At 46.3% G+C, this 27,145-nt stretch overlaps 1 protein-coding gene across 2 annotated transcripts in view; it reads right to left on the reverse strand.

Annotated features, from left to right (window-relative positions):
• Nucleotides 1-25,339, reverse strand: part of AACS (acetoacetyl-CoA synthetase) — a 65,724-nt gene extending 40,385 nt beyond the window's left edge. Inside the window, exons 1-4 of one of the 2 annotated variants that reach the window (XM_090062755.1) lie at nt 25,137-25,339; nt 21,018-21,121; nt 11,145-11,265; nt 6,517-6,630 (exon numbers count right to left, since the gene is read on the reverse strand). In XM_090062755.1, the coding sequence (XP_089918881.1) occupies nt 6,517-6,630; nt 11,145-11,265; nt 21,018-21,121; nt 25,137-25,254 (457 nt within the window). In that variant the 5' untranslated portion in view covers nt 25,255-25,339. The remainder of the gene's footprint in view (nt 1-6,516; nt 6,631-11,144; nt 11,266-21,017; nt 21,122-25,136) is intronic. The other variant, XM_090062754.1, reaches the window with a different exon arrangement.
• Between the last annotated feature and the right edge of the window lie 1,806 nt (nt 25,340-27,145).

The following is a 27,145-nucleotide window of genomic DNA, read 5'->3' on the forward strand; positions in this document are numbered from 1 at the left end:
CCTCTTCCCTTGGAAGTTGGTTCCAGCTCCTAGCCGCCCTGACCGGGAAGTCGTTCTTACGGATGTCTAATCTAAACCTCCTCTCCAACAACTTGTGGCCATTATTCCTTGTTATGCCAGGGGTGCTTGGGGAAACAAGGTCTCTCCCAAACCCTGCTGGTCCCCCCAGTGAGTTTACAGACTGTCACCAGGTCCCCCCTCAGCCTTCTCTTGTGAAGGCTGAACAGGTTCAGGTCCCGTAGTCTCTCATTGTAGGGTCTGCTCTGTTGTCCCCGGATCATGCAGGTGGCCTCCTCTGGACCCTCTCCATGTTGTCCACATCCTCCTGAAGTGGGGCGCACAGACCTGGACGCAGTACTCCAGCTGTGGCCTGACCAGTGCCGCATAGAGGGGGAGGATCACCTCCTTGTCCCTGTTAGAGATACACCAGTGGATTCATGACAAGGTCCGGTTAGCCCTGCCAACTGTGACCTCGCATTGTCGGCCCATGTTCATCTTGGAGTCAATAATGACTCCAAGATCCCTTTCTGCCTCCGTGCTCTCAAGAAGGGAGTTTCCCATCTTATTAGTGTGCTGCTGGTTACTGCTGCCCAAGTTCAGCACCCTGCACTTGCAAGTGTTGAAACGCATCCTGTTTTTGTTAGCCCACCCCTGTAACCTATCCAGGTCTTGCTGCAGTCTTTCCCTCCCTACTAGCATGAAAAACCCTTTCCCCCAGCCAAACTTTCCACTTGCTGTTGCTGTGTATAAGATAGGTTGGTAGATTCTGGAGGACCTGGCCTGCAAAATCACAATCAAGGGAGATACCACAAATAGCAGGCTTCCCCACTCAAAACCCAGGATCTTCTTCCCTCTCCGAGTGGCTTCCCCATGAAGATGTGGGATGGCCATATTTCTCAGAGACAAAAGACGGTCTACCCCAACAACAGGATTCTAGTAACATATGAGCAAGTGCACAGTGACTGATAGTTTCATTGTTGTTAGGGGCTGAAAGGGACCTTACAGATCAGCAAATCCAGCCCCCTGAACTTGGGCAGGAAAGACTGGAGATCAGATGACCCCAGCAAGATGGACCACCTCTGGAGGGAGCCTGTTCCAAACCCCCAGCACTCGACTTGCAAAGAAGTTTTTCCTTATATCTAGCATGAAGCAATATTCAATCAGTTTGTGCCCATTAGTTCGTGACCTCCCCTGGGGGGCCTCAGTGAGCAGATGCTCCCCCGAGTCCTGATGTATGCCTCGATATACTTATAGGCTGCCACCAAGTCCCCTCTGAGTCTTCTCTTCTCTGGGCTGAACAGTCCCATGTCTTTCAGCCTCTCCTCATATGACCTGGTCCCTAGGCCTCTAATCATGCACATGGCCCTCCTTTGGACTCTCTTAAGCTTCTCCACATCCTTCCTGAAGTGTGGTGCCCAGAACTGGATGCAGTGCTCCAGCTGCGGTCTCACCAAGGCCAAGCAGAACGGGAGGATGACGACGTCCTTAGCCTTGCTCAAGATGCCTCGGTAGATGCATGCCAGTGTTTGATTAGCTCTGCCAGCTACGGCATCGCATTGGTGGCTCGTGTTCATTGTGTTGTCAATCATGACACCCAGGTCTCGTTCAGTTGTGGTGGTGGCAAGCATAGCACTGCCAAGCCTGTAAGTATGTTGTGGATTATTTCTCCCCAGACGGAGAGCTTTACATGTCTCTGTATTAAACGACATCAGGTTGAAGTCCACCCAGTGCTGACATGGTTAGGATCCTCACGAAGCGTGAACGTATGCACTTCCACTGAAATGGGGAACTAATAAGGACTCACAAGTGTATGCTTTAGCTAGGTGGAAGTGGGGCACATTTGCACTGACACATGGGGTCTCAGGCAGACAGCATTTTGCAAATGCGAACAATGTACTAAACAAGTGAGGGGTCAAGACTGAATTTCTACACTATGAAAACTTAAAGTCCAGCCATGCTTCCCTGATAGCTTTCCATCTACATTACATTCTGTAGTGCACTGGTTTTCTTAACATCTCTCTTCTTCAGATAAAGCTTTATTAGTGTTTTCATAAGGTTTAATAGGAATATTAGTGCCTACAATTTAACATTCAAAATGTAGCCTGTACAACTGAAAAATGTTGTCTTTGCATTTGTTTTGCATACACACTTATAAATTGATAGGAAGTCTACAAAGTAACTGGAAAAGCTATTACAAAGGCATTGTATTTTTTAGGAAGAGAAAAGTACAAAATATGTGAAGGATGAATCCTTTCTGGTAAATCAAACACACACTAATAGCTCATATAAATGCATCAAGTACAATGCTTGGAAACGAAATATTCTGGCTTTTTCACAGAACCACAAGCATCGCACCCTATAATTTAAGTACTATTCTGTTGGTTTTTACAGTAAAGCCATGATTACCGTGGCAAGCAATACCAACTGCCAACTTCCAAGCCCCCCTCTAAAGCCAGGAAGAGGTTTTTTTCCCCATGTTAAACCAGCATGGCTAAGACCTTGGGGCTTGCAGTTACTTGTTCCTCTACACATAGGAATTAAAGAGTAACATTAGGATTAGTTAGGATGGAGCATCAGCAGGACTCGGGAACTGATGAGCTCTGGGAGGTTTGTCTCTCGACATCACCTTAAAAAAAAGCAGCAAAGCAAAAACGAAGCACTGAAAGAATACTGGATGTTAGCATACAAAGCCAGGGGTTTTCAACCTTTTTGAGTCAGCGTACCCTCAGCGGCCGGTCGAGAAGGCAGGAGTCCAGCAGCCAGACAAAGCGGAGGGGGCTCCCCAGCAGCCAACTGGCAAGGGGGGCCCCTGCAGCCGATTGATAAGTGTGCTGGTAGCACGGCAGTGGCAGAAGTGTCGGCAGCAGCACCCACCACCAAGTACCTCCTGAGGCCATCCCAAGTACCCCCAGTTGAAAACCCCTGATATAAGCAATAAATATATCCACCGACTTGTTCCTCCGAGCACAGCTGAATTAATTTTATAAGTTATTGGTACTAAATATTGATCACACTGTTAATACCAGGACCCAACATCTCCCTAGCAGACCCTTAAGATCCTGCCTCTTAGGAGCTGGTATTAGTAAACATTTAATAAAAACCTAACTCTGCACCTGCCACAAGCAATGAGTTTTCTCGTGAATTTTAAAAGAAGCTGAATCAGGCCCTAAAGTGAAAAGAAGAAAAGTTATTTCATACATGCTTTCAGGGCTTAGTAATCCTACCTCAGCACCCAGAAGGCATTAATGTTTCTTTATTTAAAATATTAATGAAGTTTTTCCAAGTTAAAACCAAGAAAGAGATGGTCTCTGACTCAGTTGCTCTTGCTTTGTCAGCCCTAAGATTCGCAAGTCAGCCAGGCTGCAGTTCACCTAAGGAAAACTCTCTCATCACAGAAGTTAAGAGAAGTGGCAAGCTGGGCCCAAATTACCTTTCAACTACAACACAGACCTCAGTGAATTCTCAATGTGGGAGGAATCTTGCAGTGTCACTCTGGAACCCGTGTCCCGTCCCCCCAGGCAAAAAAAGCAAGAACAAAAAACCCTGCACACACAAGTACCAAGACAAGCATAGGATTTTCTGCCCCTACTCCCATCCCCCCCCACCCTGAATCTAGAGTCCCTCTCATATAGACCAGTCTGGCAAAACCTCAGGCAAACTATATGCTTTTATCCAGATGAATGTGTTCACTTCAGACCAGAAAAGGTCTGGATTTAGCAAATTTAATCTGTGTGTTAGCAGACTAATGAGCAATTATTTGTTCCCATGGTTTAAATGCAATCAGTTTGAATTCACTGCTCTGAATTTGTTAATTCACTACTCAATTAATGAACTCCATGGAATGGGCTTTGTCTGAGTTATTAAGAAGTGGTAGTGTGGACAGAGGAGTTATCCATTCCCAAGAAAACACGAAGCTGACGCAAAAACCACCCCGGGCAATTCTCAAGCTTGGGGGCTGGAACTGTGTAGTAACCCCTCTGTATCCCTACTGAAAAGCTTCACAGACAATAATGTATTCAGGGGCCTCCACTGGTTTCTCTTCTGGAACCACTGACTCTCCAATCAGTGAAGTGCCAAGGGAAGCATCAAGAGACTAGCAAACAGCCTTACCTGGTAGCAAATACATGAGCTATAACCCCCCTTTTAGCACTCAGTCTGCAGCACACCTCACACCCAGCCATGGGAAAGCCTCAAGAGGTGGGTTAATAGTTGTGCAAGCTGCAGGTAAAGCTCCAGAGAACACCACTTGGGGGGATGTTGTAACACGTCTTTCCAAAGATCTCTGTTACAATGAACCGCTTGCCTTTATATAGCACTGAGCAACAGCTGCTGCGTTTTAGATTACTAACTCTAGACTTTCCCCTGTGCATATAAAGGTTAAATTTCATTGCAGAATTATCAGTGCTCAAAATCAGTGCAAATTTGCTTAATGCATGCCCTAATTAAGAGCAGTGTTTACAGACAGCATTACAGAAGTGGGCTGGGCTGTTACAGGACTTGTGCTGCTTTCAAAATGCTCTGGTTTCCAGTTACTTGTACTGACTTGACTCCATTTGCCAAGGCAGCTAATCAGCGCAGGCAGGGCAGCAGTCTGAACTTAATGCATCCGTGACCTACATTAAACAGGCCATGCACCAAACGAGCAGCAAGGCAAGGACACTACAGATTTAAGTACCAGAATCACAACATCCTTCTTGCATTACGCTTTCCATCCCCTGCTCTCACTCAAGGCCTGTTTCACATATAAACTAGGCACTGTCTTCCTGAGCCAATTGTCAGCACCAAGCCTGGCAGTGGCAGGGCAAAAACTGAGCCAAAGCCTCACCAAGTTAGATGGATATTTCACCAAAGAATGGATTTGGTACTGCCTTGTTATACAAGTGCTCTTTTCACTGAGCAGAGGCCAACTTAAATTAGTTGAAAGTCCTGCTGGCTGAGCTGTATAGGTGCTGACAGATGTGGAAAAAAAACCCAAACCAAACAAACAACCCCCCCCACACACACATTTTACTGGAAGCAGCCACACATTACTTCAACCCAACTCTACAGCATCTGTATAGATTGGGCATTTCACCAGAGCTTTTCAGCACTTTTCTCTAACAGCTGATTGAATCAGCTATTAGGAAAAAGTGCCAAAAAGCCCCACTAACGCATCTGATCTATACAGGCATTGGGAAAGCCAACTCTAACTAATGTGATGCTTCTTCTAGGCATCTGCTGGGCTTAGCACAAAAGCATGCAGAATTTAAAGTAAAGCCACGCCCCACCCCATGTCTGCAAACAGCTTTTAGAGCACAAGTCCTTTGGGAAACAAATTTTTCAATCAACAAGTAAGGAAGCACAAAGGAAGTCCATTCCCAGGCAGAGAAAAAGGTAACAGAAGAGCTGGGAAGCCCTCTTGGCTAAACAGGGAAATCATGGTCCTCTCAAGAAAGAGGCTTACAAACAACGGAAGCTCAGGGCAGGCCCCAAAGAGGACTACGCAAAGACAGCCTGCATTTGCAGTGAACAGATAAGAAAGGTGAAAGCGGCAACCGAACTTAGATTAGCAACAGAAATCAAGAACAACAAGAAATCCTGCTTTAGGTACATAGGGAACAGGAGGAAAACAAATGGGAGTGTGGGGCCATTGCTCAATTCAGGAGAGCTGATTACTGGCACCCAGCAGAAAGCTGAACTCCTGAATGACTACTTCGCCTTGGTCTTTCACCAGACCAAGGGGAAAACAATGCCAGAAAGAGTACAGGATGAGCACGGTAGGAATAATTGCCTTCCTACTATTGCTATTGAATTGATGTATGACCAATTTAAAGTTAGACATGTACAAGTGAGTGGGACAGATGATCTTCATCCGAGAGTGCTGAAGGAGCTGGGTGAAGTCACTGGTAATCCCTGGCAAAACTCTTCCACAACTCGTGGCTCTCTGGAGAAGTCCCTGAGGACTGGAAGAGGGCCAATGTTGTACCCATCCACAAGAAGGGCAGAAGGAAGGACCTGGGTAACTAGGTCACTCAACAATCTTCAGTCAAGTGAAATGTCAGAGGTATTGCAAATTAGCAACAGATGCACTGACAGAGCCAATTGGGACTAGTTTGCATGACATGTGCCTATACTTTGCTGGACTTCAGATGTTGCAATTAATTCATGAGCAAAGAAAAGATTTAAGCAACTCCAGGTAAGAGAAAAATTCTGGGTTACTAACTGGAGCAAAGTTAGCTCAGTGTTGACAGGCGCACCTTGGTCACTTCTGACTTCCGCAGAGGGCATATTAAAGGATCTCAGCAAAGTTATAAAGCGTTTTCTTCAGCCCTTGGAGACGGAAAGCTTCAAGCCAACTCAGCTTCCCTCCCTTCAGAAGCACATTTCATACAAATATAAATGCACTCACAAAAGTGTCTGGTCTTCAGAGTGTTTCTATGAAATGGGGTCTCCCAACATTTGTGTTTCTGTAGCCCCACACGAATCACCTAAACATTTCAAGGGAGCATCCGCTCCCTTCAACAAAAGCTTACTCACCAACAACTCTGTCTCCAGTCTTCACTCCCATCTTCCTCATGGCTGCAGCATACAAAGCAACATCTTGTCTTAGTTCTTCAAAAGTAACTTTCAAGATTTCTTCTTTCCCTTCCTCTGAAGAAACAAGATTTACAAACAACAACCAGTGAGAAATGGCACATGGCTATCAAAGAGGTAGTCTACTGCAAAGTTGCAACCCTGGAAGAAAGAGAAAAGAGGAAGTATTGCAACAAATAATGTTCCTGGCACTTCAAAAGCAAAGCAAAAAACCCCAAACTAATAAATAAGCATAAGCATAAACAGAACCAAAAACCACCTACCATCCTGTGTAAAAGCTTGTCTTTTTTAATTTAAAAAAAATACAGTATTAAATCATGGAGATTCCCTCAGCTGGCCATGAGGAATGTTAAATGGTAATACTTAAGTCGTTACTGACTGTACATGAGCCAAGAGACTGCTCCAATGCACTGTAATTACAGCGTGTCAGAGCAGACTCGATTAACTGAGTCTGCTGGACCATGGCTATTACAGCGCTCCAGCCAGCCTCCACATCTCGTCCATCAGTATCCCCGCAGTTCAGAATGGTGGCAGGGGAACTTTAATTAAAGATCGTTCAACGAGCATGTGGAGCCACTCTTCAAAATGGCACAGGGACGCCGATGCACAAGACGCTCCGGGCGCTTTAATGAGAGCAGCTCTTGGAGCCACTTTAATTAAAGCACCCCCTCCCCCACTTTTACATTTAGCATGTGTAAAATTGTCCTAAATGTATGTGCATCTGTAAAGAGACAACACAGAGCCAAAAAAAATAAAATAAAATAAAAATCACTTGTAAATGCTAGGAGGTGGACTATATGCCTATTTATGCTTTTATTCTTCTAGGAAACAATTTCTAATTAGATCTATGGGGAAGTCAAGCGTTTAAAGCAGGTCATTAATTAGGGCAGATCACTGGTGACTGGACACACTTGTAAGACTGTTAATGAAGTCTCAGTGAAGACTTAAAATGTTATGACTTGTGGTATTCTAGGGCTGCAGAAGAGCACAGAAATTTCCTGTTAGCCTGTCTCCAAAACAAATATACTAAGCTAGGCCAGCTTCATGCTGGAGGAGAACTACAGGGCAATTTGAGGGGTTTTTCATGCAGTGCCAGAAGTTACATAAGCCTTTTATAAATCACTGGCTAAATAAAATAGAAGCAAATAAAAGAAGAAATGTGGAGATGCAAACTCTGTATTGTTTGAGCTCCTTCTCCCTCACAGCTGGTGTCCCAGGAATGGACGCACCTGCTCCACCTCCAAGGACAAGGATCTCCCACACCACTGCATTTACCCCACAGAGGCAGCAGCTAATATGCAAAGCTCACCATGGATTCAACACCACCGTCCCAGCAGAGAAAGGGTGTTGTACCCTGCCAGGTTAGGGCCAACACAAGTTTTGTTCTTCATCTTCGATAGCCTTGCCCTCATATAAGTTTGGGGCCATATGGAGAAGGCAGACTCTCAAACGCTGAGAGTCAGTGTGAAATTAAACAAAAGCCAAAAAGCCATTTTAAGTTCGTAAACTCTCCAGGGTAGGGGCAGTTCTTATCATTCTGTTTTTAAAGCATGCTCTAGCATAGGACCATCCAACTGGGGGCCCATGGGCTGCACATGGCCCCCAGGCTCCCACTGCCCCTACTGTAGCAGCCTGGGTCTTAGGGCTACCCTTTCCTCCCCTGGCTTCTGCTGCATGCCCCTGCCCCACAGCACGGGGCAGCAAGGAACTTCACAGCACGGCCTGCAGGCAGGGGAGCCGGCAGCCCAAAGCATCCATGTGGTGAGGTGCCACAGAGAAGCCCACGGGGAGATGCAGGTGAGGCAGGGTGATATGCAGGGGAACACCCACCCGTCCACCCCTGCAATGTATCAGGAGAGAGCAACCTCCCGCACGCATGTGGGGCATGCAATCTGGGGTGGCCGTGGTCCCCATTTATGCTGTTCCCATGGTGTACAGCCCCAGCCACTTTGGAGTTGGAAAGCCCTGCTCTGGCATTGCAGCAATACAGATCAGAAGCTGTGGGAAGAAGCGTAACATGTGGCAAGTGAAAGGACTAAACTACGTTCCCTGCCACCGTTCTCAGGCACCCACAACTCTCCCCCATCCTGGAGCCCTGCACAGCCTCTCCAAGCTCTGTTCTAACCTAGCAGAGAGAAGTAAAAAAACAACTGCAGCAAAAGGCTGGGAAAAAAAGTTGCTGCTGCAACTCTATACTGGTGGCAAAAGTATTGAGGCACAATGTGCTCGTGCACCTGCCAAGCTGAAAATACCAGTAGTGATTGTTCCAAACGTATAACTAGGCATTACAAATATGTTTCCTGGCTGATGGTGGAATATTTCCCTTCTTTGGCTGATAACATCCATGAAGTAATCCGACAAGATGCAATGAGACTGGCACATTTAATAGTGCAATAACCAAGGAGGTTAGGATCTAAAAAGTTACTAGTAAATTGTATGTTAGCTGACTCACTCATCTAAGTCACCAAAAAAATCCTTCTGTTACTAGGACTGAAAATATTTTAAAACTCCATCTTTTTTTCTGGTCATGCCATACAATTTGTTGCATTCCTCTTGGGACACTGTAAGAAGGAAATAAAAAAAGCAGGGTACCCCAGAGCCATCAATCCTGCTGTCTAAGGCCCCAGCTTCTTGTGAGGTATGGCTTGAAGCCACCCACAATTTAAGGGGAGCAGGAAAAAAAAAACAAAAGATAATTAAAGGTAGTTTTACATCTGTTTAGGGTTAGTTTTTGTGGTTCGCATTTGACTGGCAACCACTGCAGAGGGCTAGTTTAAAAGCAAGTCTGCATCTCTTTTTTTCCTTTTAAATAGTAATAGACAAAAAAGCATCCAATGGCCCTAGATATTTCAAGTAATGAGGCAGTCCTTCAAGACTGAAGCTAGATTTTCATTACATACCTCTGTGAGACTTTACCAGTCACTTCTTCAGGCAACTGATTTAGGTTCAACTTTGCCATGCATTCTTGACTGGATGCAGATTGTGAATGCAATTAAAGGGATACGTTTAAAAAAAAAAAATGTAAGAAACAAGATCTGGGGTACATCTAACCTCCATTGCAACGAAGAGCCATTCAGCAATGTAAGCAATGAAGAGTTATTTGGACAGGTCTGAAAAAGGTGATCTCAGAGATGAGTGCACAAGCCCAAAAACCTGGGTGTTCATAGTTCACAGTTCATAATGACTTTTCATGAAGACAAGGGATTTGGTGTAAAGCAGTCTGCAAGCATTTACAGAGTTTGAATCAAGCCCCTGCTATAGGAAGAAGGCAAAAAAGGATAATGCAGGAAACCCTACCACCTTTATTCTCCTGGACTTAAGACCTTCCCAGTACAATAGGATAGAAGTAGACTTTGATGTTCATGCGCACAAGCAATCTTTTTGCCTTCCTGCAAAGCCCAAAAAGAGGTATTCAGGCACCCACAATAAATTACCCGCTATTACAGGAACAGACTAGGGGGATGGAGAATGAGGAGGTATCAGGAAATCGTTATGTAAAGCATTTATTCTAGAAAGTCAATCATGCTGGATAACCATTCACTTAAAGGACTGATAACTAATGTGGACTAAATAGTGCAAGTGCTAGAAGGTGCTCATCAAAACTACAGCCCAACCCCAATGGGAGTAGGCTTTAAACCTAATAGAGGGCCAACTTGTGAACTTCCATCACAGTTTTTGATAAAGACTGAAGAAGCTAAAGCAGTAGCTGCAGACAGAGAACATGGACTTGTTTGTTTTTTTAAAGAAGTGTGCATTACCACCAGTCACGAGTGTAAGCCACAAGTACTGTTATAACAACAGTAGTATTGAACTTGTTAATGAGCTTACACTGGAAGTTAAATTTGAACCTATGATAAATGGCAGTGTCAAAATGAATGGCGGGGGATAAAAAGTTAAACAAAGTGGGATGCTCTTGAGATGTGTACAATCAAACAAGCATTCAAATAACAGCCTCAGAAAGAAGCTCCCAACAAGATGCCATTGGGAAAGAACAGAATGGTGGAAAGCTAAATCGCCGGTCTACCTGACCTCCCCAGGATCCTGCGAGTATTGGGTACGCTGTCCATTTTGTATCACTTGCCTCTCCTTTAGACCCAAGCTTCTCTGCTCAGATTCAGTTTCAAGCTCAAATAAAACTATACTATATCCACTCTCTTACATGGAGACCCTCGGTCCAATAGTACGTACCAAAGCCACCAAGAGGCAAACTCTATCAAGTGGCCTTATGTTAAATAAATCTGAGCAATATGAAAATAATTAAAATTACAAAAAGCAGTACTAGGTTCTCAGCACAGCAAACCTTAAGGCCCCACAGGGCTTGCTGCAGCCAACAGCCTGCTACCAGAGGTCACATCTTCCCCATCCTCCAATGTAGAGGGCATGAGTCAAACTTTCCAAAGCAGCCTGCCTTCCTCATCTTTTCTTTGTGGAAAGGCATGTTTGACCAATCACGTTTGATGTGTCCTGGTGCCTTCTGATCAATAGGGCTGTATTGTGCTACAGGGCACAGCTTGTTTAAATTCTAAGTGAAAAACAGGGATCTATCATCGAGAGACACAGCTCATACTTACTTGCTGCATAGAGTGCGATTTTGTCATTTTCCTTGTGCTTCAGGAGGTTTTCCGCATAGTTCAGCCGACTACCCTTAAACCACTCTGGGACGTCTGCAATTCCCTTAGAGAGGTCCACCACCTGCAGGAATGATGCCAGACACCCTTAGAAAACAGCACCAGCACTTGCTCTTCAAAGTGCACCGCAGACATCAGCTGGTTAATTCATACCCAGTGGCAGATAAACACCATTATTCCCAGTCCACAGGAGGGCAAAGCCCAGACCCTACAGTGCTGAAAGACAAGCGGCATGCCGACTGCCAGTACTAGGGGCAAGATCAGAACTCTACAAACTCCATGGCAGGAAGTCTTGCATCCAAACTACCTACCTCCAAGATGCTCAGAAGTGAGCAAAGCTTCCTTGTGTATTTAAATAACTTACTGAACAGCACAATAATCTTTCTAAATCTTTCTAGAAAGTATTTGGTTTGGAGGGGTCCCCCTCCACCTTCTAATTTTCCAGTTAAGAAGAAGCACCTCAGGACAGACAGACAAACACTTACATTGTCTGGCCTAATTTCCCCCTTCCCCTTCGGTAAAGATCTACCACAAATCTCATCAGATTAATGACAGCATTTTCCATTCCCAGGCACATTCCAGCCTGGTGCCTTGCTGACACCCCAGCCCACCAGTGGGCCGAGTTAGACTGCCGAGGCAGAAAAAGGATGAGACAATCTGATGCCTTCCTCCAACAGCACTTATTCAGAAGATATAGGGGACACAATGGATAGTATCTGCAGGTTACAGACTGCTTCCCCAAGGTAGGTAAGAAGAGAGGGATACTGTACTGGAAAAACAGAAGCTCAATACAGAGCTCATTTGAACAAGCTACAGTGTGCATATTTTTCCAAGCTATACAAGTGTAACATTAAACAGATTTAGGGCTCATTTAAAAAAAAAAAAAAAAAAAAAAAAGTGGCAGCAGGTTGTCCAGCTGTAAGTGTCACACTGAACAGTTAGCCGAACTGGTACAACTCCACACGGAGCAGGTTTTAGACTCCAAAAAACTAAGGAAACGGGGCAGTGAGTTGCAGAGAAGTTTGCAAAATGGACTCCTGTGTTCTCTCTCTCTCCAAGTTCAAGGCCCTGACCAGCCAGCAAGAGCACTGCTGCTACAGGCCCCTGCTGCAGATGTGACCAGGACCCTTATATACCATAGTTTTACATCATCTGCAAAAAGTCCCTGGAGAGGGCTTAGCAAATCCACACCAAAAGATCGATCCAGGGCTTGAAGTGTTCTAAAAGAATGAAAAATGCAACAAGGAGGCTGTGGCAGGGCACTGTTTGTGCTTGCCACTTTTAAGGGCCCGAGACAGCAGTTGGCAGGTGCCTGATTAGGGCAGCCATTTTAGATTCAGGGCTGCCCATATAAACATTGCCTGGCTGCATGGCTGCTGGTATCATCTGGAGGTAAGGGAGGAGCTGTAGGGGATGGTCAGGAGGCTCCTGGCTCCGAGTACGACCTAAAACTGTACCTGCTGGGAGTGGGTGGCCTGGTGGGGCTCTCAGTGGTGTACCAGGCCAGTTACCACCCCGGTGAAAGGTGGGTCAGGGCACCTCAACCCCCTAGCCCCCACAAATGGGTGGGTTCCCCCCTTTGTAGGGTCTGGAAGGTAGAACCCCAGAGAGAGAGTGGGGCCATAGACTCACACCTGTCTGGACATCCCCTGACTGGTCAATGCTGGGGACAGGACCGGAAGGGTCAAAGGGCCAGGGACCCAACACGAGGAACACCCAAGAGCCTGGGGTTCCAACTGGCCTGGAGGTGAGCCAGGGCTAGTACCCAAATGTCTCGGGGGGATCACACCCAGAAGAGGAAGCAGTTCAGGGAGCTATGCTGCCCAGGATGAAGGCGGAGTAGGCCTCCAGAACGGAGGGATCTTACAGGGTCCTGATCAGAGAAGTCTGGGGCCCAGCATGGGGCCAGTGACTGTTGAGAACATCTGGATGCCACCTGTGAGGCTTGGGCTGCAGTGTAGGGGAGGAACAGAGCCGCAGACAGCACCTCCTGGCATCAGGGCAAAAAATGGGCAGCCTCCCGCTTAATTACATCAGTGAACTAGTTACCAACAAGGCGTAGCGGGAAAGAAGGCGGGCGGTTAGCCCAAAAACAGGTGGGCAGGCCACAGGGAAATCGGCCCCAAGACGGCCCCCTGTTACAGATGCATTACCAACAGTTGCAGAAGAAACACTTTCCTCCCTTGCCCCCTCAAACTGATGAGCATGGATTAAAATTTCACTTTTATAACATTTTGCAGTTGTTGTTAAACATTTTAGTAATCTCTCCTTATATAAAGGGATAGGGGAAAAAAGTCACCTAGGCTTACTCGCTTCAAGCTAATACACTGGGACTATTCAGGACACTGTTTTGATTTCAGCTGCCCAGCAGGGTACACATTTCTTATTCGCCACATGGAAACATGCTCCTATGACCACATCAGCTTTTTTTGAAAGTTCAAATGATGCCCTCCAGTCCTACCATAGGGACTGTATAGGTACTGCAATGCCAGACTTCATTTGGTCAAATACAAAGCTGTCTTCTATTAAAAGCTTGACAAGATCCCAAATATAGTACTTCTCTCTTTCAGATTAGTGGTTTTAAGACTAGAACAGCTCCGCATGCGTATGTTATCAGTGGCAATTTGGAAGTTACAGCTCAAGCCTTTTTAAGAACAGCAAAGCTCACATGGATGCACTGTATTGCCCAAGGATGCATTCAGGGACACAGTTCAAAGAAGCCTCACACGGCTTTCTGTTCTGTGCACTTATAACTAACTGCAGTTCAGTATGTTAGGCTGTAGACAACTCACTGGTTGATGCAAAGGAACAGCTAAATGTTTCCCTTGCACCAACACTTGACTGTACTGTGAAACACTTGAGGTCACTTTTGAGATGCAGACTTTTCTGCAGCTACACTTTACAACATTGATGTCCAAGTTGGGGTTGCCAAATATACAGACTCCCCTAAAGGAGTGCACTGGGGGTGATATGCAAGTCTCACACCAGTAGCATCCTTATTCATTTGCACTGGGTATTACTTAAAAGCTGCAGTCACCTACCAGGACACTGTTGTCCTAGATATACAGATGCAGAGCAGAAATAGTTCCTACCCTAAAGAAGCTTGCAATGCAAGGAGCTGGTTTCACAAAAGCTAGCAGCACAGAGCCAAAGCAGCATGTCGGAAGCTGCTGCCAATGTAGTGACAGATCCCAACTGTTCCTAGCTTGGGTGAGGTGAGAAGGGTTGTACAAGTCATCATTTCTCCACCGTACACAGCCAGGACCAAACACAATAACACTCTGCAAGTTCCTGCAAGAGGCAACGCTCTGCCCCATATGGAGCACAGGCCATACCCTGAAGGGACACACCATGCGCAATCTGATGCACTAGGGAGAAACTGTTTGTCTAGAGGCACGATTTTCCTAGCGTTCCCTGGATGCAAGACTCCAGCATTCCCCACTGTAGGCCTGTGAATTCATGGCACAGCATGACTCAGGGCAGTAGCTGTCCCCGTCATGTTTATACAAGACGAACAACACACCCAGGCACAGCCCTTCTGGCAGGGCTTCCTGCCAAGGCACAAGGTTTTGGCAATTCTACTGCAGCCTTCAGTTTAGTATCCAGAAATGGGGCTCCAGCAGTCCAACATCCCATTCCCTTGATAGCAATCTGGTTAAACATGCTTTTTGTGAACACATGCTCCCATCCTGTTAACAACGGGGCTAACCAAGGTGCTGCTCCAAGCTGGACTGTCTCCCACAACTTTGTCCCTCTAAGTAAAATCAGCCATATAGCAGCCAAACATCTGGCTTGTATTTTATTATGAGTTATTGCTTCCACATGGAGGGTAATTTCCTCTGAAGCTTACTCAATATTATGCAAAGGCATCCCATGCTCGTTCTCCACTGCTGCCAGGCACTATAGGATCATTCCTGCAGTACACGATGGGAGATGTAACAAGAGCCCCAGCTCAGTTCAAACTCAAAAAAAACCCCATGATCCAATATTTTTTGGCAATCAGTGCCATTTTCAGACTCCCAATAGACCACTGTGGACAGAACAGATCTCCATGGTGAAACACCAACAGACAGAAATAAGTATCAGCTTGCACTCATGTGCATGCATACACATACAGACACTGGACAGGACACACTGGATGGCTGCAGCTCTGCAAGCCAACTGCCAAGCAGTCCTGGCTGCAGTTTTTTGCACCACAAGCAGCAGCCTAAAGAGGAAAACAAGAGTCAGGAGTACAAAGAGGTGCAAGGATCACGACACTAAGCACTTGAATTTTTCGGAGAGCAGCTTGGCTCTTGCGCAAGATGGTGCCTGGACTTGCAAGCCAAGCATTGCCTAGTGGATGAAGATGGTGGTATAGATCTAGGGTGAGTGGAAGAGGCTGCAGAACTTCAGAGTGACCAACACCATCCTAAGATCACCATGGATCTTACTCCAGAGTACTCCAGACTAATGACAACTCTGTAGCCCTTCGGACATATGCAGCCGCTCGTGGAAGCTTGCAACCTGCAACTGCTACCAGTGGGTCATTAACCAAATCTGGTATGAGCAGATGTGTCAGGGTAGCTTGCCACATTTAGCTTTAGTTGCACCAGCTTGACCAGTGACTTATAGTATCTATAAACTTTTCTTTTATATTTAGCTTTATTTAACCACTGCTTAAGTTTTTGTATAGCCTCATTATTTGAACTTTTTTTTTTTTTTTTTGTATCTAGCCTTGAGCTTGCTTTCACAGGCAGCTTATGTTTCAGTGTTATCAACATAGGCATGTGAAATGTAGGCCTTATTACCAGGTCAAATTAACTGAACATGGCACTAACTAACTAAATTAGAGGAATGACACGTTTGGATATGTTAATGAAGGGCAATAAGAGGGAACCAAATGGACAATGCCCAATTGCAGAGCCACTGGAATTTCCAGAGGTGATGGACAGACCAAATTAGGAGTCCGGCCCAGATTAAGACACCAGTAAAAAACCAAATTAAGATGTATGCAAGCACGTGATGGCTTTGCTGGAACAAAAGAATATGCTGACAGGATAAAAACATGAACAGCATGATGATCACAGGGAAATGAATTAACAGTACCCAGAAATCAAGAATCAAAGGAATGAAGTTAAAGAAATAGCATAAAGGGGGGGCAACAAGGAAGTTGGGGAGGGGTATCATCATCTAGCAACATCTGGACTGAAAAACAGCCATCACCCACAGACTACCCCCTACTTATAAGAACTGACTTCAGCTTTTCTGTGAAGTAGAGTAACATCTGAGAACAGAACAGAACAGGACACAATTCAACAAGGACAAATGCAAAATGCTGCACCTAGGGAGAAGGAAACACTAGCACACTTACATGTTGGGGGATGACCCTCTCAGCAGTACCGCAGCAGAAAGGGATCTCAGAGTCACAGTTGACTCCGATATGACCATGAGTCGTCAATGTGATGAAGTGATCAGTAAAGCTAACTGCACTTTATCATGCATTAGCAGGTACATCACAAACAGGTCCAGGGAGGTGATACTTCCCCTCTATGCAGCACTGGTGAAGTCGCAGTTGGAGCACTGCATGGAGTTTTGGGTGCCGCACTTCAAGTGGGATGTGGATAACCTTGAGAGGGTCCAGAGGAGGGTCACTCATATGGTTAGGGGCCTGCAGGTAAGGCCCTACGAGGACAGATTGAGGGACCTGAATCTCTTCAGCCCCCGCAAATGAAAGCTGAGAGGTGATCTTGTGGTGGTCTACAAAAATTCATCAGAGGGAGGGACCCAGCAAGGGATAGGAGACGCTCCAGGGCACCCCCTTAGAGTAACTAGAAATAATGGCCATAAACCAACAGAGAGCAGATCCAGGTTGGACATCAGGAAGAACTTCTTTACGGTAAGGGTTGCTAGAATCTGGAATGGTCTCCCAAGGGAGGTGGTGCTCTCCCCTACCCTGGGGGTCTTCAAGGAGGAGACTGGACAAGCATCTGGCTGGGGTCGTCCGAGCCCAGTGCTAGTTCCTGCCCACAGTGGGGTGGACTCAACGATCTACTGAGGTCCCTTCTGACCCTAATATCTATGAATCTGAGATTGGGTGAGACCATTGGACTAAGTGGTCTCTCTCCCTATGTAGAAGTTATTAAAGTAACATTTCATGTATTATTAAAAGTTAGACAAGGTTCTTTGGGTAAATCCAATACCTTATTAGACCAAGTCAGAGAGTTAGAAAAATTCTTCTTAGCAAGCTTTCAGGCACAAACACCAGGCTGAGGAAGTGTCTGCAGATGGTCTGTGCTCTTCCTGTAAAGCAGCCAGAGGCTAATACGTGTGCATGAAAGCCAGTCAGTTAAAATACAAATTGAGGTGGTCAGTAAATGAGAAACAGGTCAGGGGGGAGAGGAATGAATGTAGCTGTAGTCAAAGGATGGGAAACAGGAGAGTGGGGGGAAGGAAGAAAGTGAGAATAGCTGGTAAAAAGTAGAGGGTTTACCTGGGAAGTCAGGCAGGTTGTGTGTCATAAATCCAACGTCTATATTTAGTTCACAATGCGCCTGAGAGCTTGCTAAGAATTTTTCCAGCTATTTGAGTTGGTCTAATAAAAGATACTGGATTTACCCCCAAAACCATGTCTGCCCATGTCCTTAGACGAACTGTGAGGCACATTCCATGTTAAACTCTAGGCTGATTATGCCTTGGCAAACCGTTAGCACAATGAGTGTATAACAGATGGACCCTTTGGGCTGATGTGATGGAGGTACATGTCACTAATGGAGAGGCAATGTCACTGCATGTTGTAAAACCTGAGAATCCTCAAGGGGTTATTAATGGCTATTCACGTGGTACCCTAATTGTACTGAGGCAATTAACAGAATCCACATTCTCCCATGCCAGACCCTGGGGGGTCATGGACAGAAAGGAATACATCTCTTTAGTGCACCAAAGCCAGGTTTGCCAATATTAACGCAGGTTAGTATGGAAGAGTCATGCCACTAGACTTCGCAGAAACTGCCAACTCCAAAAAAAGGCTGCTGAAGCATATGGAACACAAAAAAGGGAGAGGAGAGTTTTCTATACACAAGAGGTATTAAATGTGCTAGGCATCTCCAAACTTTAAGATACCATGGGGAAGCGAGAAGGCAGAGGCGGGAGAAGGGGCAGCTTTCACTGAATAAGAACACTTTGGCTTCCAGGCAAAAATAAGACCCCTTAAATTAACATCTCTTTATTTTCCTAGAAAGTGCAAATGCCTAAAAGAAATTGCAAACAGGAACAGTTTGATTTAAAGCAGTGGTTGCCAGTCTTTTTAGACTGCAGACAGGCAAACTGCAGACCAGAAGTGACCGCAGACTGGCAAACTGTGGAGCAGCATACTGCAGACCAGAAGTGAACGGCACACTGTGGACCAGGAGCCAACCCTTTTTTATACTTCGTATAAAAAGGGTTGACTCTCAGTCTGCAGCATGCCAGTCATTTCCAGACTTCTGGTCTAGCAGCCAACCCTCCTGTAGACTGACAGCCAACCTTTTGCAGCCCAGGGCTCGGGAACCTCTGATTTAAAGGATAAGAGACAGTTTGATTCACAAGCTTCAAATGTTTGGCTCAGAACATCTCACAGTCATGGTGAGCACCTCCCCTCTTGGTGTCTGCTTAGGAACCCTGGTGGGCTAGCGCAATGCAGCACAAGCCTCATGTCTGCACTGGACAGATCACAAAAACTCTGCTCCTGCAGCCAGTTATCACCACAAGGTTGGAAGGAGCTGGGGTAGGGTTTTTTTTGTGGCAACCAACCACTCCTATAGGTCTGCAGAACTATAGCTGCTGAACCTCAAGGCTGATGCAGCCATGGGGGGAGTAGATAGCACAGCAGTTTTGATGGAGCATGCTTCCCAATTAGGACGCCCATTTGTTGTTGCTAGAGAAACAGTAGCTAAAAATGTATCCATCTCTACCCTCCTATACCACAGCAGGGCACTATTCCACTCCAGGAAGCCCCTTCTTGCCCTGCCAGGTCCATGGTTGCGGCAAAAACTTCTGTGCCAGGTCCTGCCTAGAAAAAAAATAACTCTTCCCTCTCTCCCCCTCCCCATTTCGGACTGCTTATCCCCAAGAAGCCCTCCCCTCGTTTCTCAGAGGCTTCTACAAGGCCAGCAAAGTGTCTTCTGTTCCTCTCTCAAATTTGTCAGACATTAGGCAGCTGTTAACAGCAGTGTCCTTGAAAGTCTGGGTGCCTCAAGTACCAAACCTGTAAGACAAGAAAATGCAACAAGCACTTATTTCACACAGTCTGGTTACTACAGCGGAAACTGAGCAATCTACTTGAACAGTGTTCTGGAAAACTAGATTATTGACGCTCCGCTCTCATTTAAGGGATAAGGCTTGGGTTTTTCCAAGACTCTGGAGCAGGTGGCACATGAACATATGGTACAGAGGGCAAGTGGGATAAGGTGACAGGAGACCCTACACTGAAACAAGCAATTAACTGGTGGACAGCAGATAAATAGGTTAGTGCAGATGCCTTAATTTTTGAGGATGTGGCAGGGCTGTGAGGGCCTGAGCAGAAGGGAGAGATATGGCTGCCAAGCCCATTTTACAGCAGAGATGGATCGTATCTGCCATTTTGAGGGCATAGGAAAAAAGATGCAGTCACTCTGAGGGGGCAGGACTTGGAGAAGCTATTTGCTGATACATCCCCTAAAAATATAAAGCACTGTCTTGGGTGGGTCGGTGGGTGGGAGGAAGCCAGGGACAGGGCAGCTGTACAAGTGGAAAAAGCAGTGGATTTCCAATAAAGGCAATGCAATGATACTTACCAGCCTCCTCCACACCACAGCTGCAGTCCAAGTGTTTTCAAGGACAAAAAAGTTTGGCTCGCAACAAGGATGGAGGCCTGGATGTCTACTCCTGTCTCTGAGGTCTCAGCTGAGTCGTCACATTAAAGAAATCCCACATGTCAGACACGTGGTCACCAGCTCCACAGTCCTTTGGCCACCTCTGAGGCAAAGCATGAGTTGATGCTGGCTTTCTGTGTCCAAATCCTTTCTAGCTCCTCATTAAATGGACAGGTGGCTGGCCCACTGCCAGAGGTCCAGATGTCATCCTTTGCTTTCTTGTAAGCTGTCTTCACATCCTCCATCTTAAACACAGCACTACAGGGGCTCTTGGCTATGACCCCACCCTGGTATCACCTCAGATAGTCTTCTTTCGTAGGACTTTTGGTCCTATACACAGTTCCCAGAATTTACTGTCTTTTTGCCTCTCCCTAGCAGGCTGCACACCCAGGACCTCAGCATGGCCCCAAGAAGAAACATGGCAAAAGCAGCATGGAAGAGCTGGAAGAAAACACTAGGTGCATGGAGCATGCAAACGCAAACGAACCAAACCTGGCCACACTCCAGCATTTGAACAGGAGGGGACACCTGATCCCCATGACCCTACTGTAGTAGACGGCACTCAAGTAAAGAGCAAGGCAGCTGGAAGGTGGCCCGAACAGTTCCAAGAAGATATGAAAACAAGGGGAACCGCTACACATTGGAGTTGCTGCCAATTCCAAGAAGGGTAAGAAACACTCGCTTACCAGTTACCTCTGACTAACAAACAGCATCATGTGGATGCTGATATTTTTACATTTATGCAACCTGTTTATACTGGTTTATGCCACCCATGTAGACCAGCCCCAAAACGGTCATTCAGCAACAGCGTATGAAATAGTAAGAGATGCACTTTTAACACTGACTCTCTACTTCCCCTCTACTTAATCTGATTCTTGTAGTCCAAGCCCAGGAGGATTACTTAATACAAATTAAAAACCACTAAAGAAAGCATGAACTGACTCACCTCGTCATACAGGCGAGAACACACAATGCCACTGTACTTCCAGACTTCGGCCCAGAAATCTGGGTAGAACTCCAGGGACCACTGGTACAACTCGTCGTAGTTGGCTAGAAGCAATATATAATATTTATGATTATGTGTGTATACATTTACAAAAATGTTATAAAAAATAGGCAATGGTTTCCTTCAAAAAAACATTTTTAATGGAAATCTACTAAGTGGAGCAGGAGAGTAGAGAAATCAGTGGAACAGAAGGAAAAGAGGACAGAGTCACATGAATGCATCTCACAAGGAATGATCTGCTCCATCCAAAGATAAACAGTTGTTTCCCTTTTCGGGGCCTCCTGTACCAACTGTCAAGCAGAAATTACTGGCCCACCTGAACAACTAACAGACTGTTTCAGCTTCCTCGACTGCTTTTGCAGCCATTAGCTAGACTGAGAGATGGGAATGTATTTATTGAGAAAGTCTGTACCCACGTGCCTCACTGAAACTCACAAGAACTATACCAACAGAACAGCACCCAAAAAGCTTGCTAATTAAGTATTTCTATCCCTTATGAAGGGCATCAACAGTAGACTCAAATGTGGCACCAGAGGGAGGAGGCCAATCACCTACAGTGCCCTGCCATCTACGACAGCAATACACTAGATCGGGGTAGGCAACCCCCGGCACGTGTGCTAGAACGTGGCACGTGAAGGTATTTTGCCTGGCACTCGCATCTCCAGAAAGAGGCCAGGGCTGTGCTTCCACAACAAGGATCGGGACCCTTGCAGCCTCCCTGCCATCCACCCCTGGCACATCAACATCTTATAAGTTGAGGAGGTGGGCATTTTTTGGCACTGCCCAAAAAACGTTGCTGACCCCTGCACTAGATCTTGGTTCCCACAGCAAGGTCTGGAAAGGGAAGGGAACAGCTTCTCCACAGCAAAGCACATCATTTAAAAATATGTACTCTTCCCCAAAATCTAAGCTAAGTGCATAGGGGCACCCCACCCTTCTACTCAAAAGGAAAGTAGAAGGTTAGGGCGCTGTTCCCATGGTATTAACTACACTGAGCTATTAATGCAACCAAATCTCATGGTGCATTAACCAGAGTACAGCCCAATGAATCTAACAGATCAATCGCTCTGTCCACCTCCACTGTAAATTGTACATGACTACAGTGCAGGGACAAAAGCTTCCCCAGGTCATTTCAAGGATTATGTGCACACACATTTAGTAAAATTCAGGTACTTATTAAATAGCGGTTCCTGTGCCTCTGGAACAAGAAATCTTTAAAAAAAAAAGCTTGAACCACATGGTATCTGATTTTCACAGTACACATTAGCTTCAGCTACAATGAAATGCTCAGCACTTTTAAAAGTCAGGTCCTTGCCGTCTCAAACTGAGCATCCAGGCTAAGTACAGACACTCAAAAGCCCGACTCTAAATCCATTTGATCTTTGCAGGTTAGTCGAAGCTGCATAGATTGAACCAATAAGCAAGTGAACATTCATTTCTGATTCAGAAATGCATCCACTTGCCTGTAGTGACCCAGGCCAGAAGCTGGGAGGCACTAGAGCACGCCTCCCTACTCTGCTAGAGCAGACAGCTTGGGCCAAGGCTGGCTCACCTACTCTATGAGAGGGGGTGGAGATCAGGGCTTGAAGGGTGCAAAGCATCCTGGGATGTTGGGGGACTGCAAATTAACTTGAATCTGGAGGGGATCTGGGACAGAAGTTCAATAAACTGATTTAACCTAAAAATTAGTTAAGTCTGATGCTACATCCATCAAGGTTTATCTTAACCTGGTTTCAGCCATCTTGAAAGCAGTTTATGTGCACTGCATGCCTGTTGCGTTACAGATTTGAACCAGTTTCTGATCACTTATACTGGTTTGCATGTAATCTGTGTCCCTAGCCAATGTTTAAGGCACCTAAAACTACAAGCTTCAAAAAGTTAAATCTTAACCTCTTTATATGCCTCCACAGCTGTAAGTAGAAGAAATTTGAGATATCCAGAAAGAAGTTTTAAAATATCCTCATCACTTTTCTCCTTTCAGCGTAGACCCCTATGTACCAACAGTTGCCATTTCACTGCCAACAAGTGACAGAGCCAGAAGCAGTTGTAACCACATCGCACACGTTGATATTTTAAGAGTGGGAAGCACCTGTCTTTTTCTCAGACTAGATGACAGCAGCCACCTTAGATGCCAAAGATGAACTGAGAGGTGCACTTCTCAGTGCATGTCTGTCACTTTCAATTGCTCTCTTCTGGTCACCCCTCATATGCTCCACTTCTGCCAAATCCCACCTTTTTTTCCTCTTTTTTTTTTTTAAATCTACACCTACAAATACATGAATCCTTTCTCCTCCATTACAGCATCTAAAACATTCACATTGATCACTGCATTCTCTCTCTCCCAGGCCTACCTCATTCATCTTTGGCAGCAGCTGACTTTTTGGATCAACCAGAGGAATTGGTGTAAGCCATTACCAGATGCTCTCTTACTTCTTGCAGACCTACAGCAGCACCACTCTTCTACCATACCCTTTGAAGCTTTATATCCCCAACTCCATTCTTGCCTACATACCTGCACTAATCCCCACCCTCTACATTTTACTCTGCACAACACCTAAGCTTCTCCCTTTACTACCCAATTTGTCCCCACACCAACCTATATATTGGGATAACCCTGTTAAAATACTCCAAGGTCCCTTCTGTTTCTCCCTTCAAGAAACCATTAGAGAGCAGCAAGAACAGTTACAAGTTTTACTAATCATTCAAGCTCTTGGAGATGGCCAGTCCCTATTCTACTCTCTCCATCCCGTCAGTCCTGTTTATCCTCGTTTCAGCCTCAGTCTTCCTAAGCTTCAGGGCAGACCCGTCATGTACATGGCACTGACATGCCAATGGAGATCAGCAGGCGTATGCAACATCATGTGCATCGATAACCAAAGCTCTCTACATGTGTGCATAGACCTAGGACCCCAACACACAGCCACCTGCATATAAGCAAGCACCCGGGCAGGGGCCAACTCAAATCTGTGCGCCCATGTCCTCATCTACCACCACAACAGAACCAAGGCCAGAGCTTTAGAGCAAAAAGAACAAGCTGCTAACTGTGCAACTCATATAACTGAGTCTGCAGTTAAAGACGTTTCGGGCTCAAAAAGCTAGTCACGTTCACTCGGATACTTCATTTTAAATTTGCACATGCGATTGCTATGGCTCCCTAGACTAGCTTGGAGTGCCGTTACATTTTATTTGCATCACGGGCCACCGTACAGGACCTCAATTCTCATCTCCTTCATATTTGAAACCCAACGTGTGTAGTCTACATGAACAGCCCCCCAAAGCTGCAGCAGGGGGAAATCTCTCCAACGTAGAATCGATGCCCTGGATTAACACATTTCGGGATTGGAAGCCAAAGTTGAATGGAAAAGGGTTTCACGTCCAAAACCCAAGCACGTGCTTTAGAGATGAAAATGGGATGCTCTGAAACACTGACGTTTTATACCACTCCGTAACCTCATAAAACGAGGCCTTGAAAAATTCACCCGGCTGAATACAAGTTCCTTGTTTGCCGGTACCAGGGTAACAACGACACAACACCGACCCCCTACATCAGGATCTCCATCAATCGCACAGGGAGCGGCCCCCTTTAACGCTTTGCATTTTGCCGTTTGCTGCCCACCGCCGGTCGCTGGAAATGCAAAAACCACAGCAGATTTAAAACCACGATTTTTACTTCCTCGGCGATCAGCAACAAACGACCCGCTCCGCCAACCTGAGATGGTGAGCGGCAAAATAAAACACATTCGAGGAGCAGCTGCGGGGGGACTGACGGACATCCCCACCCGCAAGACGGTTTTCCTGAAAGAGAGGTGGGGCTCGGGGTATGAAACCCATCGGGATATGCACCCCCTCCCACCCACTGGACTCCTACTTTTGGGCGCCCAACTCCAGCACCCCCCAGCTCTGGGGGGGTGTAGATCAGGGGTGGGCAACGATTTTGGCCCAAATGACGTGTAACATCGACGCGGCAACGATTGTGCCCCAAAACCCTGTGAGGTGTCACTTGAACGCGGTGAGGGGGAACCTCCCCACCCCTCCCCGGGCGACCCCCGCCCCGCTCACCCAGGCGGAGGCCGTAGGCGCCGGCGAGGGCGGCGCGGAAGCGGTCCATGTGCGTGTTGCGCTTGGAGTCGGGCTCCCACATCACCCGCGCCTCCATGATCTCCGGCTCGCGAGACATGGCGACGGGCAGCTCCCCCCAGCGCGCCCGGTCCAGCCGCTCTGCGCGCACTGCGGAGCACGCCCACGCCCCGCCCGTTAAAGCCTCCGCGCGCCGCCGCCTGTAACCTTCCGCCGCGCCCGAGAAAGGAGTGCGCGGGCCAGCGCCCCGCCCCTCCGCCGCCCGGGTGCCGGGTCTACGTTGCGTACAGGGCTGCGCGCTGCATCATCGCGCGTGGTGCGTTACAGGTAGTGCGCGTGTCTTGTGTGCGTGCTTCATACGCTGCACGGTGTATACTGCTGGCGTGCATTACACCCGTCATGCAGTGCATGGCATGTTATAGGCTGCACGTTACATGCACTACACACTGAATGCTGCGTGCGAACACTGCTACGTATGTTACACGCTGCACACCACATACAGTACACAGTGCATGTATGTTGTGTCCTTCGTTACACACTGCGCACTGTATGCACCTGACATGGGTTACTCATTGCACATTATACATATCATACATTGCCCGTCACATTATGCACTGCACATTACGGGCCTTACCCAGTGCACATGTATTGTGTACGTACTTTTTACACTGCACATTGTGTACACCTGAAATTATTACTAGCTTTGCACATTACACATAACATGCACTGCATGGCACATTATGCACTGCACATGACATACACTACGCAGTGAACGCTGCATACATCACAAAGTGTTACACATGCTACGTACTGCATACTACCTACACCACTCACTGCACGTTGCATTATACACTGCGCACAGGATACACTGCACGTGATATATTATACACTGCGTTACATACATTATACACTGCACTTTGTATATACACACTGCACATGACATCTGTTACTCATTGCACATTACACCTATCGTGCATGGCATGTCACATTATACACTGCACATTGCATACATTAGGCACAGTGTGTTACATATATTATGCACTGCACATCACATACATTGTATACTGCACATTATATTATACACTGCACTGCTGCACACATTATACAAGGCACATTATATATTAGGCACTGTGCATTGTATACATTATACACTGCACATTATATACATTGCGCACTGTGCATTACATATATTGTGCGCTACATGACAGGCAAGGTTCTTTGGGTGGATGTGATATCTTTTATTAGACCAACTGAGTGGTTGAAAAAAGTTCTTAGCAAGCTTTCGGGCACATGCTTTCAAGCTTGCTAAGACCTTTTCTCCAACTACTCAGTTGCTCTAATAAAAGAGACCACATCTACTCAAAGAACCTTGCCTGCCTCTGTCCTTAGGCTGACATGGCTACAACCAAAAACCCAGCACTACATGGCATACACGACACACTGCACATATATTGTACACTGCACATTGCATACATTACACACTGCACATTGCGTATATCACACACTGCATGTCACATACATTACATATTGCACGTTACATACACTTGTGAAGCATGCAAGAAATTCAGACTGGTCATCCATGCAAAGTCACGCTCCCTCTCATGATAAAAATGACTCCAGCTATAACGAGCCAATCAGCAATGACACGAGCACTTGCAAATGTGGAACAACTCTAGTCTGTGAGCCTGTTGGAGTGCCTCTAGCTTCCCCCATGTGCAGTGTATAATGTATGCAATGCACAGTGCATAATGTAATGTGCAGTGTGTAATGCGTGCAGTGTGCAATATAACATATCTAACACAGTGCGTAATGTATGCAGCATTCAGTGTATAATGTACGTAACGTGCAGTGTGACATGCAGTGCATATGCATGTCTGCCCATCTGGGTAGGCCAAAGCCTGCCACTCATCCCTCTGGGGACTAGAGCCATGTTTGATACCGTGTGTCTAATTCAGTGATTCTCAGCCAGGGGAGTGTGGCACCCTGGGGTG

This window comes from Crocodylus siamensis, chromosome 9, assembly GCF_052110815.1.
Source record: "Crocodylus siamensis isolate JL-2025a chromosome 9, ASM5211081v1, whole genome shotgun sequence".
NCBI lineage: Eukaryota > Metazoa > Chordata > Crocodylia > Crocodylidae > Crocodylus > Crocodylus siamensis.